Below are 20387 nucleotides of genomic sequence, written 5' to 3' on the forward strand. Positions count from 1 at the left end.
TCACTGTATTGGTACAAATCAGCATACACTGGGCTCAGTGTAGCAAAATGGCTCCCATGTAATCTGGTAAAAGCCCTTTATATAGAATAGTCATCCAGCCCTCATATAGCATAGGCACCCATTTCTCTGCATTGCAGAAATAATACAAATGTGGAGCATTTGGAGAGTAGCAGCGAGGACATTGCCATCATCTCCTCTGCCTTTGGATCAAAGAAGGGGCAACCAAGCTTTGATTAAAACAGCTCAAAAGGATGGGGCACCTGGGTGGCTCAGTTGGTTGAGCATTGGAGTTTGGCTCAGGTCATGATCTTGCGGTCCATGAGTTCAAGCCCCACATTGGGCTCTGAGCCTGCTTTGGATTCTGTGTCTCCCTCTCTCTCTGCCTCTCTTGTGTCTCTTTCTGTCTCTCAAAAATGAATAAATGTTAAGAAAAATTAAAAAAAAACTCAAAAGGACACACTGTCCTGCCCATTTGGTTAAAATCATAGTTCTTTCCATCTTTTTGGGCAAAGAGGAAAGAAATCTTTCCTTTTTTGTTGTTTTTCAAAAGCAGATCCACAAGCCAAGAAAACTTTGTCTTTTTAACAGAGACTAAAGCAGAATTTTAATCTTATACCAGAGTACTTTTAAAACACATTAATTTTTTAAGTCTTAACCTTATTTTATTTTTTTAATATAACTTATTGTCAAATTGGCTTACATACATCACCCAGTGCTCATCCCAACAAGTGCCCTCCTCAATGCCCATCAACCACTTTCCCCTCTCCCCCACCTCCCATCAACCCTCAGTTTGTTCTCTGTATTTATGAGTCTCTTATGGTTTGTCTCCCTCCATCTCTGTTTGTAACTATTTTTTCTCCTTCCCTTCCCCCGTGGTCTGTTGTTAAGTTTCTCAAGATCCAAATATGAGTGAAAACAAATGTATCTGTCTTTCTCTGACTGACTTATTTCACTTAGGATAATACCCTCCAGTTCCATCCACGTTATTGCAAATGGCAAGATTTAATTCTTTCTCATTGCCAAGTAGTAGTCCACTGTATATATAAACCACATCTTCTTTATCAATTCATCAGTTGATGGACATTTAGGCTCTTTCCATAATTTGGCTATTGTTGAAAGCGCTGCTATAAACATAGGGGTACATGTGCCACTATGTATCAACACTCCTATATCCCTTGAAAACCTATTCATTTTAACCTTAGTCCATCCTGACCACACATAAAATTCTTTTCCAAAGACTTTCCTTCATGAACTGTCTACAACTTTCCCTTACATTTAGATTTTGTCCCAAGCCATTCCTCTCCAAACAACCAGTCTCATTTAGGACAAAATTATCTTCTTTTATCTTCAACAAAAATGTATATCCATTTTGAAAATATTTTTACATACCTACTTTTACATATAGAGATGCTTTCCTTATTTCTATCATTCTTAACTGCATTTAGCAGAATTTTAACTCTTAGAAAACTTAGTCTCCAGTGAAAACTAAGTAGTTACCAATTGTGAACTGTTATATCAGAATTCTTTAGATGGCAAATTTATGAATCTATTAAGCACAAAGCATGTTTACCAACAGACCCAAATAGCCTTAGCATCCCCAGTACTGTAACATTCACCCCAACATACTATCCAGGGGAATCTGAGGAGACCCTGCCTCTTTCTGGGTAATTCTTCCTTACCCCTAGTCCTAGAATTTTTGTTCCCCATACTCTACCAAGCTAGTTCCTGCTCCTGAGTTTCACTGGGGCCCTCATCCACCCTTAATGGAGGTTTCTTGCACTCTCCAGAGCCCACTTCTTCTGTCTCTGGCTGTTTCCCTCATGAGGAAACAGGTCTGTGGATTGAGACTCTGCATTTGCTTTGTATCTAGGATATGTCTCAGTCACACACACTCAGCCTCTGAGGATTTCCCAACCCCCAAGGCCATGCTTGTTGTCCAATTTTCCTATCTTTGTCCATGCATGGAGTTATCAGGACACCACAGTGCCTGTCTTTTACCCTTTTCATAGTGTCACTTCTTTTGTCTCCAAAGGCAAAAAGTCTCGAGTTCCATGGATCCCTGAGGGGCCAGGGGTCCCCCTGTGGAAAGTCCACCCAAACTGGGGTGGGATGTGACTCCCCTCTTGCAGGAGGACCTGGACCTTGTGGGTCAAGGTGAATCCTGGACTAGCCCCTAAATGTGGGAAATAAGGCAGCTGACCCAATCAAAATCAGAGCACAGTGAAGCGAGGCTTTAATCTATGTTCCTGCAAGAGCAGGTGTCTGATGGACAGGCACACTCAGGGCAGTCACAGGCAATTTATCTGCTATCATGCATGTTTCTCCTGATTCCTCATTGGCTGAGTACTAAAGAGGTTACAGCCTTACCCGGACATTGCCTATGCCCATGTGAAGCAAAAAGTAGTCTGATTGGAACAAATGTACATTTCCTGAGGTGACGCAGAGACTTTCAGTCCCTCCTTTGTTCTTTGGTGCATGCTGATTGTAAAGCCCATGAAAAGAAGCCCGTGAAACAAAGAGGGGAAGAAGAATCAGGAAATGAAGTGTCTAAGGGTTTGGGACTCCATTATGTGTGTCTGTGTGTGTGGGTTCATATATATATCCAATAGGTTGTAAATGTACTGTTAACTGGACAGCACAGTTTTATTTGGTATTTCTGAAAATGAATCATCTCCCTTACCTCTCACAGGTCACCAGTGCATTGTCCCCTCCCAGCCCTGAATGAAACAATTTGCTGCAAACCACCTATAAAGATGTGGCATCAACCACTAGGGAGGCAGCAAGGGGAAGATGAACTCTCATCATCTTCTTCCCATTTTATCCAAGACTCCTGCACTGGAAAAGGCTCATCTGCTCAGGTCTCCCTCTCCCCATGCTGTAGGTTTTCATAATTCATGGGGTTTTGGAGTGATGGGAGTTTCGAGCTGACAGCCAAGAAGGAATTCTTGAGACATCTTTGGTGCAAAAAGGTGATTTTATTAAAGCACGGGGACAAGACCTGTGGGCAGAAAGAGCTGCATTGGGGTCATGAAGAGTGACTGCTTATATACTGTGGAGTTGGGGCAAATAAAGTCAAGAGGAAGTTTCTTTAAAAAAATTTTTTTTTAATGTTTACTTATTTTTGAGAGAGAGAGAGAGCAGGAGGTGGGAGAGAGAGAAGGAGACACAGAATCTGAAGTAGGCTCCAGGCTCTGAGCTGTCAGCACAAATCCTGATGCAAGGCTTGAACTCAGGAACTGCGAGATCATGACCTGAGCTGAAGTTGGACGCTTAACTGACTGAGCCACCCAGGTACTCCAAGAGGAAGTTTCTTACAGGTATTTCCATACGCTAAAGAAGATTCACAGATTACTAAAGGCCTAGTTATTGTCAAGCTAAAGTTGTTTTTCCCCTAGCAAAACATTATGGTTAGGACTGTAGGGAGTTGCTGGAGACTAAGCTATTGATAAGATTGCCCTTTTCTTGTAATTGTACTAAGATATTTGTAAATTGATGGAGACTCTATCAGTTTAAGTATTTGTTTTCTGTCCTTTCCTCTATTCTTGGGAAGCCAGGAGTGCCTGAGGAATATCACACATATCCCACCTGCCAGGGGTGGGAGGTGTGCAAGCTTGTGTTTGGTCCTCAGCTTGCCTTATGGTCCCTCATCAATAATGATGGTTTTTTCCTTTTTAAATGTTTGTTTATTTATTTATTAAATATTTATTTATTTATTTTTGAGAGAGAGAGAGAGAGAGAGAGAGAGCGAGCTGGTGCACATGTGAGTGGGGGAGGGGAAGAGAGAGAGAATCCCAAGCAGGCTCCAAGCTGTCAGCCCAGACCTCACTGTGGGGCTGGATCTCATGTACCATGAGATCATGACCTGAGCTGAGATCAATAGTCAGAAGCTTAATTGACTGAGCCACTCAGGCTGTCCTCATCAATGACCTTTAACTTTAACTTTAAACTCATGGCTCTATCAAGTATGCCACCATTAATGTGGCTTTGCTCTAGATCTTAAATCTGGACTTCAGTTAACTTTTCTACCATCAGTGCTCCTACGATCATGACCTAAGGCCCAGATTTCCATCAATTTCCTTTTTTGACCTTGAACTCAGGTCTTTGAAAAAATTCTGACATAACAGACTGGGCTCCTCATTGATTCCCATCTGGTTTGAACTCAACCCTCATATACTATCATTAGTCTTTCTCTATTAATACCTTGTGCCCCAACCAAATCTTCCACCACCATTGACCCTCTGAATGTTTTTACACGGAAAAAGGAACTATGCAGATATGAGTAAATTAAAAAATCTTGAGATGGGAAGATTATTATGGATTATCCAGATAAGTCCAGTGTAATCACAAGGGTCCTTATAAGAAAGAAAGAGGAAGGTCAGAGTCAAAAATTGAGGTGTGATGATGGAAGCAGAAGGACACAGTCATAAAGAGATTTGAAGATGCTACAATGCTGGCTTTGAAGATGGAAGAAGGGGTTTTAAGCCAAGGAATACAGTTGACCTCTAGAAGCTAGAAAAAGCAAGGAAATGGATTCTTCCCTAGAGCCTCCAGAGGGAGTATGATTCTGCTACTACCTTGATTTCAGCCCAGGGAAACTCACTTTGGACTTCTGACCTCCAGAACTATAACATAATAAACTTGTGTTGTTTTAAACTTGTAAGTTTATGGTAATTTTTTAGAGCAGCAATAGGAAACTAATACAGGCATCTTTGAAAAATTCCACCATTGATGCCCATCTGCTCAACACTCAAACCATGTCCTTATTAACTCTTCCACCACCCACGCCCCTCTGTGTGACCTCAAATCCCAGCCATTGTTAGCCATTCCACCATCAAAATCCCTTATCTATGTCCTCCAACCTGGACCTCTATTAACTTTTCCAACCTAAATCAACTCTGATTTTATCTTGAACTCAGGTATCAGTTATCTATTCTACCATTAACGGGTTTTGATCTAGATATAGATTCTAGAGCTTTAAGGGTAGAAAGTTAACAGTCCCTTTGTGTTTGTGTATTATGCTTGGATGTCTGTTCATTTCTCCACTATCAGGGCAATTTATGTGTCAATCTTTTTTCACATTGTTAACTTTCCCCCACTGTTACCCTTCAGCTATGTACATTGACTGCAGCCTTAGTTAAATCCTCCCCACCTGTCTTCTTTTAGTGTGTGCCGAAAAATCAAATCGATGCTAACTCTTGTGCCATTATTGCCCCTTCTTCTATGTGCATCAACTCCAGCCCTTTGTTCATGTTTTTATCATAAATGCCTATTTGGTCTGACCTTGAAGTCAGGTCTTGGTTAACTCTTCTGCCATCATTGCCCCTTTGGTATAGTTTGTGAATTGTGAGCCTTTGCTAATTAGGCCACCATTGATGCTTCTCCAGTCTACCAGAGAAGTTAATGTTTACATTTTCAAAGCCTCTCTGGAAAGAATTGGTAACTAGGCCACAATTTCACCTTCAGTGCCTTTCTGGTTTGACTTAGAAGTAAGATTTTTGTTAGCTTCCCCCTCCCCCCCCATCCATGTGCTCTGGTAGAAGTCTTGAATCCTAGGGCTTTAACTATTTCACCATCAGAACTCCTCTTTGTTGTAGATCTAGAATCTGAGATTTTGTTAACTATTCAATCCCATTCAGGGTTTGCCTCCAATATAGCCTTTTGTTAAGTTTTCTAAAGTCAATGTTCCTTAGGTTTTACCTTAAACTTCTGCCTCTCTTAATTCTTTCAGTTTTTTAAAAAAGTGTATTTATTTATTTTGAGAGAGGCAGTGCAAGCGGGGGGAGGAGAGAGAGAGAGAGAGAGATCCTCTGAAGCGGGTTCTGTGCTGACAGCAGTGAGCCCAAAGCGGGGCTGTGGAACCCACGAACCTGTGAGATCATGACCTGAGCAGAAGTCCGATGCTCAATGGTCTGAGCTATCCAGGTGCCCCCTCTCTTTTAGCTTTCATATTGGGCTGCAAAAGGCCACATCTGCCCACTTTAAGGGACCCTGGCAGAAAGTCTGGCCCGTGAGTGACAAGAGAGGGAGGACCTTCTGTGTTCGAAGGAGCCAATAGAAGACTAGGAGCGCGGCGAGGCAGAGCCTTGAGTGACACAAGGGGAGGGGGCGCTGCCCCTTCGAAGGAACAATAGAAAGGCCGGAGGGCAACAACGCTAGGCCGCTAGAGGCGGGCCGGGTGTGTTAACAAGAGAATACGTTATGTAAAAAGACTCTTCACTTTCTACAGATGTTTTAGAAATGAAGCTTCTGCAGAGCAATCTCCCAGGCGGTGTTTCTACCCTCCGGCCTTACCACTCCCTCCCGCCCCGCTCCCAGGACCGGGTTCCCTCCGAACACCCCTACCCGCACGTCGCCACGCCTTTGCTCTGGCAGTGCCTCTGCCGATGGCCGGGAACGCCCATTTACCCGCCCGGAACAGTCGCTACACATTGGAGCCTCACACTGCTTTCGAAGCACCAATTCCGAATACCCAGCCTCGGAAATATCACGAGGACTTCCTGGATTCCAAAACGCGTATCTCTTCTGGCTGGAATGGGAGCCTCAAGAGGCAGTGTGAGGCCTTGGCCGTTTTCCTGGCCGGCGACGTTGTTCCTGGCACAGACCGAATGACGCCATTTTTGTTACTGGTAGAGCTCGGCTTGGAGGCTGTTTCTGGGCATGCGAAAGATAAGCTAAAGCGTCAACCAGACCCACCAAGGAGGGCTGGAGGGGAAAGGGAATTTCGTGGGATGTTGAGCCCATTTGTGCAAGCAGGGAGCCAAGTTCGTCTTGAGAAGGAGCTTTGGGGTCCTGAGAGCAGAGCCAGGGTGAGGGGCCCCGTTAAGTGATGCGGGTCTGTGTGGTCAGTGATGGGGACATGTGGAAGGACTAATGAGGGGGTCCTTTGGACTGAATGATGTGGAAAACAGTGATAGGGAGGGGCGTCTGTAAGACTGTGTGGGATATTCGATGAGGGGTTTATGGAAGCGATAGGGGAGTCTGTGCAGTGAGCAAAAGTGTCTGTAGGGTGAATGGTAGGGTTTCAAGGGAGTGAGTGAAAGGGGCTTGTGGGATGAGTGATGGAGAGTCTGTTGGGTGAATGATGGGGGATCTGGGGTGAGCAATGGGGTGGTCTTTAGGGTGAATGATGAGGGTCCATGGAGACAGGAATTAGAATGTGTAGGGTCAATGTTGAGATTCTGTGAGGTCCATGATGGGTGGCTCTTTGAGATGGATAGTACATCCAAGAATAAACAAAAATTCCTGCCCTTGTGGTATCAACATTCCAATGGAGGAGTCATACATTGGGCCTTTAATTTGTATTTCCTTGATGACTGCTTTTTCATATATTTTTGATATCTTAGATCCTCTTTTGTAAGGCACCTGTTCAGATCTTTTGCTCCTTTTTCTATTGAATGTCTGCCTCTTCCTTATTGATTTGTGGAACTTGTTTTTATATATTCTGATACTACTCCTTTATCAGTGATATGTGTTTTGCAAATATTTCATTGATTTTTGGCTTCTCTCTTCCGTGTTGTGGCTTTGAATATTAAGGTTTTAAGTTAACTTTGAGCTGTAAAGCACAACGTAAATTTAGAGTTTTGTTATTCTCAAGTTAACAACCAGACAATGCCCTCTGTAATTTAGGAGGAGAATTAATTTCTAGGGCATTCAGAAGCAGAGTCGCATCTCTGAAAACTTTGGTGCCATGACAGCTAAGGAGGAGTTCTCTGCTTTTTGTTTTCCCACCACTTCACCCTCTAGTCACTGGCTGTGTGATCATGAATAAGTCACTAAACCTCTTTAGGCCTCAGTTTCTTCACTGTGAAATGAGGATAATAGCAGGGTCTATCCTTTGAAGCTTGGGATGATATTTAAGTGAGTTATTACCCGATTATTATCTATTCATTATGGTTTTGTAGCACTGATCTTGTATATATTTCATGGATCTTCCATGAATTCAAGGTCAGTTCTACTCATGTGATACCCAAGAAAATCCAGTGAAAGAAATTAGATACCAACAAATGAGATTTTGTCAGGTAGGGTTGAACTTTGGATGGCCACAAACCACTGTGATATCTTTGGGAACAGATGTTTGTTGTTATTAAACAATTGGGAGTGTGATCTTGTGGTCTGCCTCTTCTTCATTTTGCAGGTGTATTTCCATGCTATTAACTTTATTTCCATATACTATTAAGTATATTTCTACGGAAATTGTCAAACATTCAGCAAAATAGAGGGAATTATATAATAAACCCCATTATGCACATCACCCAGTATCATCAATCATCAACTCATGGCCACTGTTGTTTCACCTAGACCAGGGGATGGAAAACTCTAGGCAGTGGGCCAAATATGGCCTGCTGCTGTTTTTATACAACTGTAAACTATGAATGGTTTTCACATTTTTTAATGTTTGGAAAAAAATCAGAAGAATATTTTGTGACATATGAAAACGATATAAAATTCAAATTATAGTGTCCATAAGTGATGTTTTATTGGGACACAGCCAGTAAACAGAATTGGCTTATGCATTGTCTATAGCTGCTTTCAGTCACTGAATAATTGCAACAAAGACCATAGGCTTCACAAATCTGAAATATTTACTGTCTCTTTACAGAGAAAGTTTGCCAACCCCTAATCTAGACCACCCATTTATTTCTCTCTTCCAGATTGTTTTTTGTTATTGATAACATAAAATGCACAAATATTAAATGTATAGCTCAGTTAATCTTTATATATATAGTTGTTATTATTTTGAAACAAAGCCCAGATGTATCATTTCATACAAAAGATAAGGACTTCAAGGTCAATACTTGAATTTTATATATTCAATATAAAATAACAGTAATAACTTCCGATCATCATTGGTTAAATTTCTTAATATCATCAAATATCTAGTCAGGACTCAAAATTTAATGATTATCTCAAAGATTTTTTTGTCTTTTTAAATTAAGGTCCAGACAAGGTCCATACTTTACATTTGGTTTCTGTATCTCGTGAACCTCTTAATTGTCTCTAGTGTTACTTTAAATGGTCACCTGCCTTTTCATCTCTTGGAGGTTCCATAACTTATTTTCTCAGTCCTCAGTGATTAGGCATTTTGATTATTTTCAAAATTATGGTGTTAAAGACAACTCTGTGATGAAATTTCCTTCAGTAAGTCTCTGCACACATCCATGATTATTACCTTAGGAAAAAGTTCTAGAAGTGGCATTGCTGGTCAGATGACAAAGACAATTACCAATGAATTAACAAGTAATGCATTTTATATTCAGCCACTGAAGAGTGATTAATACAGCCTGGTCTCTGAAGACTCTTCTGTACCCCCACCCCACTCCCAATTGGTTTCCAAAGAGAAACAGAAAATGATGGAGTCCCAGGTAGGTTGTTTGTTTCCCACTTGGTTTTCCCACAATAAAATGAAAAAGGACAATACATTGAACACATGAATTAGAGAAATTTAGACAGAATAGAAGATTAAGAGGCAGGTGAAGTTGCTGTGAAGATATCTGGCCATATTTGATATAAAATGAGGTAAACATTTTATCTTCAAGCTTCCTGGCAGCCACAGTGAAAATGGCAAACAGGGTGCTTTAGATGATTTGCATTCCCCATCAAGATAAAGCAGTTCATCAATCCATCTCCTCAAGTCAAGATTTCTGAGACTTTAGCTTAAGAAATGTTATTGTTGAATTTTCCTAAAGGCCAGCCGTTTTCAGCACAGTGTGGTATCATCAATAGTTGTTTCAAAGAGGCTATTTTTAGTTAAAATTTTCTGGCAGAGGCTTGGAGCCTAGTTTTCCAGGGCTCCTTCACTGTCATCTCATAGTTTGTGGGATCATGCCCCAACTCAAGGCCAGTTCCTTCTCTACTCTTCCATTTTATGCCTTTTTATCCTTTCTTTGCAAGGGTAGTCTATACATGGTGCAAAGAATGTACATAATATTGCAAAGTAAAATTTAGGAAGAAAGGGAAATATGTCTGAAATCTAATTTTTGCCTTCTTCCCTGGCATAACTAGTATTATGTAGTTTGGGGATGAGCTTTCCACTCTTTATACATATAATCCCTATGTGTGTAGATGTATATATGTAAATGTGTGTGAGTGATTTTATTATTTTCATGTGTTTTTTACTACACAAACTATATCTTCTGTAACTTTAAAAAAGTGTATTGATAAAACATTTCCAATAAATCCAAACTTTACATATTTTATTATGGGAAGTTTCAGTTTTGAACATACACAAAAGTTGATTTTTGTGAACCCCTTTGTACTTATCACCCAGCTGCAAATATTATCAACCAGTGGCCAATCTTGTTTTATCTATGGTTAACCTCCAAACATTCCTGTCATCATCATCATCATCATCGAGTCAGTCTTTTATTAATATTTTGTTGAGAATTTTTACTCCTATGTTCATGAGACATGGTTGTGTTTTTTTTGTATTGTGCTTATCATGTTTTGGCATCACAGTTATGTTGGCTTTATTTAACAAGTTGGGAAGTATTCTTTGAAAGAGTTTGGGTAAAATTAGTATTATTTCCTTCTTTTTAATTTTTTAAGTTTATTTATTTATTTTGAGAGAGAGAGCAACTGGGGGAGGGGCAGAGAAAGAATCCCAAGCAGGCTCCACGCCAACAGTCCAGAGCCCAATATGGGGCTCGAACGCACTAACCATGAGATTATGACCTGAGCCAAAACCAAGAGTCGGATGCCTAACCGACTCAGCCGCCCAGGCACCCTAGTATTATTTCCTTCTTAAAAATTAGGAAGAATTCTCCAGTGAAGTCATCAGGGTGGAGAGTTTTATTTGTGGTTAAGTTTTTAATTATGAATTTGATTTATTTAAGAGATACAATACCATCCAGCTTTTCTATGTATGTTGGGTTTGTTAACTTGTGATTTCCAAGTAATTTGTCCAGTTTGTCTAAGTTAGAGGTCAGCAAACTTTTTCTGTAGAGGGCCAGATAGAAATACTTAAGCTTTTGTAGGCCATATGGTCTCTGTTGCAACTACTCAGTTCTGCTTTTGTAGGTTGAAAACAGCTGTAGACAATATGTAAACCAATGAACATGGCTGTAATCCAGTAAAATTTTATTTATGGACACTGAAAATTGAATTTCATACAATGTTCACATGCCACAAAATATTCTCCTTTCACTTTTTTCTTCAACAGTTAAAAGTGTAAAAACCATCCTATGCTTGTGGGCCAGATTTGGCATGCGTACCATACTCTGCTGTCCTGCAATCTGCATTGTAAATAAACTTTATTTATAAATAAAATTGTTCATAGTATCTTTTTTAATGTTTATTTATTTATTTTGAGAGAGGGAGAGAGCACGTGTGCAAGCGTGAGCAGGGGAGGGGCAGAAAGAGAGAGGGAGAAAGAGAGAATCACAGGTAAGCTCTGTGCTGTCAGCACAGAGCCCGATGCAAGGCTTGATGTCATGAGCCCAGAGCTCATGGCCTGAGCTGAAATCAAGAATCTGGCACTCAACTGACTGAGCCACCCAGGCACTTTGTTCATAGTATCTTTTTATTGTTCTTTTAATGTTTGCAGGATACCAGCCCCTTGTTGTGGATTCTTTTATTGTTTCTGTTTTTTTTCTTTGATGTCTAATGGAAATAATAAGAATAGGGACGCCTGGGTGGTTCAGTCCATGAAGCATCCTACTTTGGCTCAGGTTATGATCTTGCGGGCGTGAGTTTGAACCCCATGTCGGGCTCTATCCTGACAGCTCAGAGCCTAGAGCCTGCTTCAGATTCTGCGGCTCCCTCTCTCTCTGCCCCTCTCCCACTTGCACTCTGTCTCTCTCTCTCACAAAAATAAACATTAAAAAATTTTTTTAAAAAGAATAAGAATAATCACAGCTACCGTTTATTGAATGCCTACTGTGTGCCTGACACCATTATAATAAAACATAATGGAATTACTTTGTGTTAGATACTATTATTTATCCCCATTCTTCAGAGAAAAAAAGCTGAGGCATGGGTAGTGCATAGTCTCACCAGTACTCTAAAGTAGTGAAGTCACAAATAAGGGAACAACCTTAACACATCTTTGTATATTCCTCAAATATTTATGTAGACCAAATTCTTGGACATGAGAGTGCTAGGTTACAGAGCAAGCATGTTTAAAATTTAAAGGGTATTTTTCAAATTGCATTTTGATATTATGTAATAAGCTTCTACATGTGGCTTCAAATCACTTATAAAAAGGCCCATTTCCAAATACTTTTCTTACTACCAGATAGCTTCAGTGTTTTTCATTCTTACTATTTTTATGGTTGAGCATTTTATCTTATTTTCATTTGCTTTTCATTAATCATTAAATGAAATTTGGCATTTTTTCACATATTTATTTGCTATTTAAAAATTTCTCTGTAAAACTCCCTTTCTGTCTTTGTCTTTTGCTCATTGATTTCTAAGAGCTTTTTGTATATGAGTGATACAAATTTTGAAGTACGCATTGAAAACTTTTTTTTGGCTATATGTCATTTTCTCACTCAGCCTTGTTGGCTGTCTTCTCTCACTAGAATATGAGATACTTGAAGAAAGATATTTTTGTCAGGTTTCTTTTTTGCTGTATCCTCAGTTCCTAGAACAATGCCTGGTATTCAGTGGGATCTCAATAACTGCTTGCTGAATAGATGGATGTTTTTTTCACTTAACAATATACCTTAGAGATTTTTGCATAGCGATCCTTGTTGCTTTTTAGGGTTGTATATGGAATTCTCTTATGCAGATTGAAGCACAATTCATCCAATCCCCCATAAAGTTGTCTGCATTATTTTGCTATTATAAATAGTACTGTAGTGAAGTAACATCACACATGTTCTTTTGCTTACATATATGTGTTGAATAATTTCTAGAAATGGAATTGCTGGTCAGATGACTATAGATGCTAGAGAGGATGTGGAGAAACAGGAACCCTCTTGCACTGTTGGTGGGAATGCAAACTGGTGCAGCCACTCTGGAAAACAGTGTGGAGGTTCCTCAAAAAATTAAAAGTAGATCTACCCTATGACCCAGCAATAGCACTGCTAGGAATTTACCCAAGGGATACAGGAGTACTGATGCACAGGGGTACTTGTACCCCAATGTTTATAGCAGCACTCTCAACAATACCCAAATTGTGGAAAAAGCCTAAATGTCCATCAACTGATGAATGGATAAAGAAGATGTGATTTATATATACAATGGAATACTACTTGGTAATGAGAAAGAATGAAATCTGGCCTTTTGTAGCAACGTGGATGGAACTGGAGAGTGTTATGCTAAGTGAAATAAGTCAGGCAGAGAAAGATAGATATCATGTTTTCACTCATATGTGGATCCTGAGAAACTTAACAGAAGACCAGGGGGGAGGGGAAAGGGGGAAAAGTTACATAGAGGGAAGGAGGCAAACCATAAGAGACTCCTAAATACTGAGAACAAACTGAGGGTTGATAGGGGGTTGGGGAGAGGAGAAAGTGGGTGATGGGCATTGAGGAGGGCACCTGTTGGGATGAGCACTGGATGTTGTATGGAAACCAATTTGACAATCAATTATATTAAAAATAAGATTTTGATGGATATTGTTAAATTATTGTAAGTTAATTGCCCTCAAAATATATTGTACCAGTGTATACTCGCAATTTGAGTGGTCCTTTTTTTTACATCTTCACCATCTTAGTGACTTATCAAACTCTAAACTTTGATATTATGTAAGAAAAACATGATATTTTTATTTAATTTGCATTTCTCTTCATGTGAATGAAGTTGAACACCATTTTACATGTTTAGAAGCCATTTGCATTTTATTTTCTCTGAATTGACAGTAATGTCCTTGGATTATTTTTTAAAAGGTTAAGTTGTTGGTCATTTTCTTTTTGCTTTGTAGGAGCTCTATAAATTGAGCAAATTTGTTCTTTGTCCATCTTATGTGTTGTGCATATATATACTCCTCAGGTAGTTGCTTGTCCTTTGAATTTGTTTATGGTATATTTTGCTATGAAATACATAATGTAATCAAATTTATCAGTGTTTTCCTTTGTGACATCTGGGTCTTGTAGCATGCCTACTTAGAAGAGTTTTCTCCACTTTAAAATTATTTTTAGAATCTCTCCTGTCTTTATGTCTTCTGATTTTCTTTGTTTAAATTTTTGTTATATCTCAAATTTATTTTTGAGTATAGTATGAAATAAGGAGTCTAACTTTATATTTTTCTGATAACTACCCAGTTTTGAACAATCTGTCTTTTCTGCATTTATTTACTTTCAAAATTCATTTGTTTATTTCTTTTTCTTTTTTCTTTTTTTTAAATTTAAATTTTAGTTAACATAGAGTGCAATATTGGTTTCAGGAGTAGAATTCAGTGATTCGTCACTTACAATACCCAGTGCTCATTACAACAAGTGCCCTCCTTTATACCCATCACCTATCTAACCCTTCTCCCAACCACTTCCCTCCATCAGCCCTCAGTTTTTTTCTCTATTGTTAAGAGTCTCTTGTGGTTTGTTTCCCTCTGTTCTCATTTTTTCCTTTCCCATATGTTCATCTGTCTTGTTTCCTAAATTCCACGTATGAGTCAAATCATATGGTATTTGCCTTTCTCTGACTGACTTATTTTGCTTAGCATAACACGTTGTAGCTCCATCCATGTTGTTGAAATGGCAAGATTTCATTCTCTTTTAATGTTTATTTATTTATTTTGACAGAGAGAAAGCGAGAGATAGAGAGAGAGCAGGCGAGGGGTAGAGAGAGAAGGAGAGAGAGAACCTCAAGCAGGCTCCATGCTGTCAATGCAGAGCCCAAAGCGAGGCTCAATCTCATGAACTGTGAGATCATGACCTGAGCCGAAATCAAGAGTCGGATGCTTCACTGACTGAGCCACCCAGGGTGCTCCAAGATTTCATTCTTTTTGGTGGTTGAGTAATATTCCATTGCACATCTAGTTTTAGACTGTTTATTCTGTTCCACCAACCATTCTTGCTAATGGCAGAACTTACAAAGTTTTTCTCATTAAGTATGCTACACAAAATGGTAAGTAGTTATCCTACAGGTGTTGCTGTGGTAAAAATGATCAGAATGAGAAGATTGTACATAATGTGCTGTTATAGGAACTAGTGACCTATGAAGATGTGGCTGTGGACTTCACCCAGGAGGAGTGGCAGCATCTGGACCCTGCTCAAAAGATCCTACACAGAGATGTGATGCTGGAGATCTACAGCCATCTGGTCTCTGTGGGTAAGGGCAAATTCTCTGTATAACAATGAATCAAGTCCTCCCCATTCTTCAAACTGTCAAGACCATGACCTTTATGATTTTCCATTAATAGGGTCTTTATAGTTTTTTTATGTTTATATTTTTGTTATATCTGGAATTTATTTTTGTGAGTTAAGGATCCATCTTTCCTGGGAGGCCCCTGAGATTGCTTCTTCTCTTTATGAATTTCTGAATAATTTTCCCTTAACAGGGTGTTCAGGTATAAGTCCAGGTATAATCTTCAAGTTGGAACATGAAGAGGACCCATGGATCATGAAGAGTGAGTTGTCAAGGTGGATCCACTCAGGTAAGTGAGAATTGGGTAGATGGCTGGGAGGGTATTTTCTTCTTCTCTGACATCAATAACCTCTTTGATTCTTTAAAATTCACCAGGCCTTCTTTATAACATCCATCCCACATGAGCACCTTCTTAGCACTTCTGTTCATTGCTGTTTTATTTTTGGTTTCTATTTGATTTTATCTTTTTCTTCTTTCAGACAGGGAGAAAAGCCTTGACTCTTCCCAGCAGATCATTTCTGAAGAACTTTCATTTCAAAAAGAGATATTGGAAAAAGCCCCAAAGGATAATTCATTGTACTACCTTTTAAAAGTTTGGTGTATTGACGGTCAGACACATAAATATCAGGGAAACCAAGACAGAGTTTTGAAGCAAGTCACAGTCATTAACCATGAAACATTGACCAAGGAGAAAGGCCCCAAATATAACACACTTGGAAACAGTTTTGGTGGGTGCATAAACCTTGATACTTCAAGTAAAAAACTCCATAATTTTGATTTATGTGAAAAGAACTTGGAATCTAATTTAGACTCACTGATATGCAATAGGAGCCATACAAGAAAGAACCCCATTGAGAGATTTGGATGCAGGAGCCCACCTAGCTTTAGTGATTCCTGTTCTGTACCGGAGAAAATTTACACTGGCATGAAACCTTGTGGACATGGTCAATGTGAAAAATTTCTCAGTCATAAACAAGTCCATATCCAGTATAAAAAAGGTCAAGCTGGTAAGAAACCCAATGTTTGTGGTGAGTGTGGGAAAGGCTTTATTAAGAAGTCACAGCTTATTATACATCAAAGAATTCATACTGGAGAAAAACCGTATGTATGTGGAGATTGTGGAAAAGCCTTCAGTGAGAAATCACACCTCATTGTGCATCAGAGGATTCATACTGGGGAGAAGCCCTATGAGTGTACTAAGTGTGGGAGGGCCTTCTCCCAGAAGTCACCCTTCATTGTTCATCAAAGAGTCCACACTGGAGAGAAACCCTATGAATGTTCTGAGTGTCAAAAAGCCTTCTCTCAGAAGTCACATCTCATTATACACCAGCGAGTTCACACTAGAGAGAAGCCCTTTGAATGTAGTGAATGTGGGAAAGCCTTCTGTGAGAAGTCTCACCTTTTTATACACCAGATAACTCATACTGGGGAGAGACCCTATGAATGTACTGAATGTGGGAAGACCTTCCCTCGGAAAACACAACTCATCATCCATTATAGAACACATACTGGAGAGAAACCCTATAAGTGTAGTGAATGTGGAAAAACCTTTTGCCAGCAGTCCCACCTCATAGGGCATCAAAGAATTCATACAGGAGAGAAACCTTATGTGTGTAATGACTGTGGAAAAGCCTTTTCCCAAAAGTCCCACCTTACTGGACATCAAAGGCTTCACACTGGAGAGAAACCTTATATATGTACAGAGTGTGGAAGAGCCTTCTCTCAGAAATCACCTCTTATTATACACCAGAGAATTCATACAGGGGAGAAACCCTATGAGTGTAGTGACTGTGGCAAAACCTTCTCCCAGAAATCACCCCTCATTATTCATCAGAGAATTCATACAGGGGAGAAACCCTATGAGTGTACTGAGTGTGGAAGGGCATTTTCCCTGAAGTCACATCTCATTATACATCAGAGAGCTCATGCTGGAGAGAAACCATATGAACGTAATGAATCTGGAAAGGCCTTATGTGAGACGTCTCCACTAGCTCTACATCAAAGAACTCATACTAGGGAGAAACCCACTGAATCTGCTGAATATGGTATGGCCTTTTCCCGAAATTCACAGATGATCACATATCAGAGAACACACACAGCAGAGAAACCCTCCAACTGCAGTGACTGTGGGAAGGTGTTCTGCCAGCACATACACTTCACTGGACATCAGAACCAACATAGGAGAGAAACCTCATATAAGTACTGATTGTGGGAAGGTCTTCCCAGAAGTCAGATCTCACAATGGATGAAAAAACTCACACTGAACAGAAATCCTCTGGGTACATTGGACATGAAAAAAATGTGGCACCTCCTTTACTGTGGAATAGATTCATACATTCCTACATATTTCTGATTACTCCTCCACAGGATGATCTGGTCAGGCTCTCAGAATATTTTCAACACTGTAAATATGTAATGCACTTGCTCACCTTCAAAGTATTCCCCCCCCCACAGAATACATACATCTGGAATAATTGGCATAGTTTTGGCGTTATTTGGTGTTGAAGGTTTTGTAGCATTTTCCGTGAATTTATTTGGGTATGGTGCATAATTTGAAAGCAATCTCATTGTCATCTTTCTCTATTTCTTTCATCATATTTTCTCTCTTTAGATTATATATGTATTTATGTTGATATGTCTATCAATACATAGATATAGATATATGAATCCTTGTAATTTTCATAAAAATCATCCATTTTCTCAAGGAAATATAGATTTGTGAAATTTCGAAAAAAGAAAAATATATTTATGAAGTTTTGAGTAAAGTGATCTCCTATGATTCATTTAATTTCCTCGACATATATTGTTATTTCTCCGCTATCATTTCTCACAGTGTGTATTTGTGATTTCTTTTTCCCTAATTAGGTAAACTAATACTAATTTTTTTCTCTCTCTTTCTCCTCTCAACTTTTATTTTATTTTTTTAAATTTCTTAATGTTTATTTTTTTTTGAGAGAAAGACACAGAGTGCAAGTGGGAGAGGGGCAGAGAGAGAGGGAGACACAGAATCCAAAGCAGGCTCCAGGCTCCGAACTGTCAGCACAGAGCCCCATGCGGACTCAAACTCACAAACTATGAGATCATGACCTGAGCTGAAGTCGGATGCTTAACCGACTGAGCCACCTAGTCACCCCTCAACTTTTACTTTTTATTTTCTTCTTCCAAATTTTTATTTAAGTTCTAGTTAGTTAATATGTAATGTAATATTGGTTTCAGGAGTAGAATTTAGTGAGTCATCACTTCCATATAACACCCAGTGTTCATCATAACAAGTGTCCTACTTAATACCCATAACCCCTTTATCCCACCTCCCTCCATCAACCTTCAGTTTGTTCTCTATTATTGAGAGTCTTTTATGGTTTGCTTCCCTCTCTCCTTTTCCCCTCTTCCCATGGGTTCAACTGTTTTGTTTCCTAAATCCCACATATGAGTGAAATCATACGATATTTGTCTTTCTCTCATTGACTTATTTCGCTTAGCATAATACGCTCTAGCTCCATCCACATTGTTGCAAAGGCAAGATTTCATTCTTTTTGATGGCTGTATTTCATTGTATGAATATACCACATCTTCTTTATCCATTTATCAGTCAATGGACAATTGGGCTCTTGCCATAATTTGGCTATTGTTGATAATGCTTCTATAAACATTGGGGTGATGTACCCCTTCATATCTGTATTTTTGTATCCTTTGTGTAAAGACCTAGAAATGCAACTGTCAGATCATAAGGTAGTTCTATTTTTAACTTTTTGAGGAAATTTTATACTGTTTTTCACAGTGGCTGCACCAGTTTACATTCCCACCAGCAGTGCAAGAGGTTCCCCTTTTTCTGCATCCTTGCTAACATCTGCTGTTTCCTGTGTTGTTAATTTTAGCCATTCTGACAAGTGTGAAGTGGTATCTCAGTGTGGTTTTGATTTGTATTTCCCTGATGATGAGTGATATTGAGCATCTTTTCATGTGTCTCTTAGCCATCTGGTTGTCTTTCTTGGAAAAATGTCTATTCATGTCTTCTGTCCATTTATTAACTGGAATACCTATTGTTTGGATGTTGAATTTGAAACATTCTATATGGATTTTGGATACTAACCCTTTATCAGATATGTCTTTTGCAAATATCTTCTCCCATTCCATAGGCTGCCTTTTAGTCTTTTTGATTGTTTCTTTCATTGTGCAGGAGCTTTTTATCTTGATGAAGTCCCAATAATTCATTTTTGCTTTTGTTTCCCTTGCCTCCAGTGATGTGTCTAGTAAGAAGTTGCTACAGCCGAGGTTAAAGAGGTTGCTGTGTTCTCCTCTAGGATTTCAATGGTTTCCTGTCTCACATTTAGGTCTTTCATCCATTCTGAATTTATTTTGTGTATGGTGTAAGAAAGTGGTCCAGGTTCATTGTTCTGCATGTTGCTGCTAGTTTTCCCAACACCATTTGTTAAAGAGACTGTCTTTTTTCCATCAAATATTCTTTTTTTTTTAAAGTTTCTTTATTTTGAGAGAGAGATAGAGGCAGAGAGAGAATCTCAAGCAGGCTCCAGTGCAATGTGGTACTTGAACTAACTGTGAAATCATTACTGAGCCAAAGTCAAGAGTCGGATGGAGAGACTGAGCCACCCAGGCTCCCCTTCCATCAGATGTTCTTTCCTGCTTTGTCAAATATTAGTTGACCATATGGTTGTGGTCCATTTCTGAGTTTTCCATTCTGTTCCATTGATCTATGTGTATGTTTTTTTCCCATTCTTTGTGTCTTCTTCAAATTCTTTCGTAAGTGTTCTGTAGTTTTCAGAGTACAGATCTTATACCACTTTGGTTAGTCTTATTCCTAAGTATCTTATTGTTTTTGGTGCAATTGTAAATGGGGTTGATACCTTGATTTCTTTTTCTGCTGTTTCATTATTTGTTTATAAAAACGCAACAGACTTGTGTACATTGATTTTTATATCCTGTGACTTTTTTGAACTCATATATTAGTTCTATCAATTTTTGGTGGAGTCTTTTGGATTTTCTACAGAGAGTATTATGTCATCTGCAAATAGTGAAAGCTTGACTTCTTCTTGGCTGATTTGGATACCTTTTATTTCTTTTTGCTATCTGATTGCTGAGGCTAAGACCTCCAGTACTATGTTAAATAGTAATGGTGAGAGTGG

The 20387-nt window shown here is 39.2% G+C and overlaps 1 protein-coding gene across 2 annotated transcripts; it reads left to right on the forward strand.

Moving 5' to 3' along the window:
* Window positions 1-6152: 6152 nt before the first annotated feature.
* Window positions 6153-17953, forward strand: ZNF630 (zinc finger protein 630). Of its 2 annotated transcripts, none has more exons than XM_081793576.1 (4): window positions 6153-6806; window positions 15084-15210; window positions 15440-15535; window positions 15726-17953. In XM_081793576.1, exons 1-4 carry the CDS (start codon window positions 6384-6386, stop codon window positions 17450-17452), a joined length of 2373 nt encoding a protein of 790 aa, XP_081649702.1. In that variant the 5' UTR covers window positions 6153-6383; the 3' UTR covers window positions 17453-17953. The 2 variants fall into 2 exon arrangements, with proteins under 2 accessions (XP_081649702.1, XP_081649703.1); XM_081793577.1 differs by having other exon boundaries at window positions 6689-9362; window positions 15726-17950.
* The last annotated feature ends 2434 nt before the right edge of the window (window positions 17954-20387 follow it).

This window comes from Panthera onca, chromosome X (assembly GCF_046562875.1).
Source record: "Panthera onca isolate mPanOnc1 chromosome X, mPanOnc1 haplotype 2, whole genome shotgun sequence".
Classification (NCBI taxonomy): domain Eukaryota; kingdom Metazoa; phylum Chordata; class Mammalia; order Carnivora; family Felidae; genus Panthera; species Panthera onca.

Coding starts and splice junctions, on each gene's coding strand:
- ZNF630 (XM_081793576.1), top strand. CDS start 6,384: ATGGCCGGGAACGCCCATTTACCCGCCCGGAACAGTCGCTACACATTG. Junction 6,807..15,083: donor GTCCTGAGAGCAGAGCCAGG/GTGAGGGGCCCC, acceptor GTGCTGTTATAG/GAACTAGTGACCTATGAAGA. Junction 15,211..15,439: donor CAGCCATCTGGTCTCTGTGG/GTAAGGGCAAAT, acceptor TTCCCTTAACAG/GGTGTTCAGGTATAAGTCCA.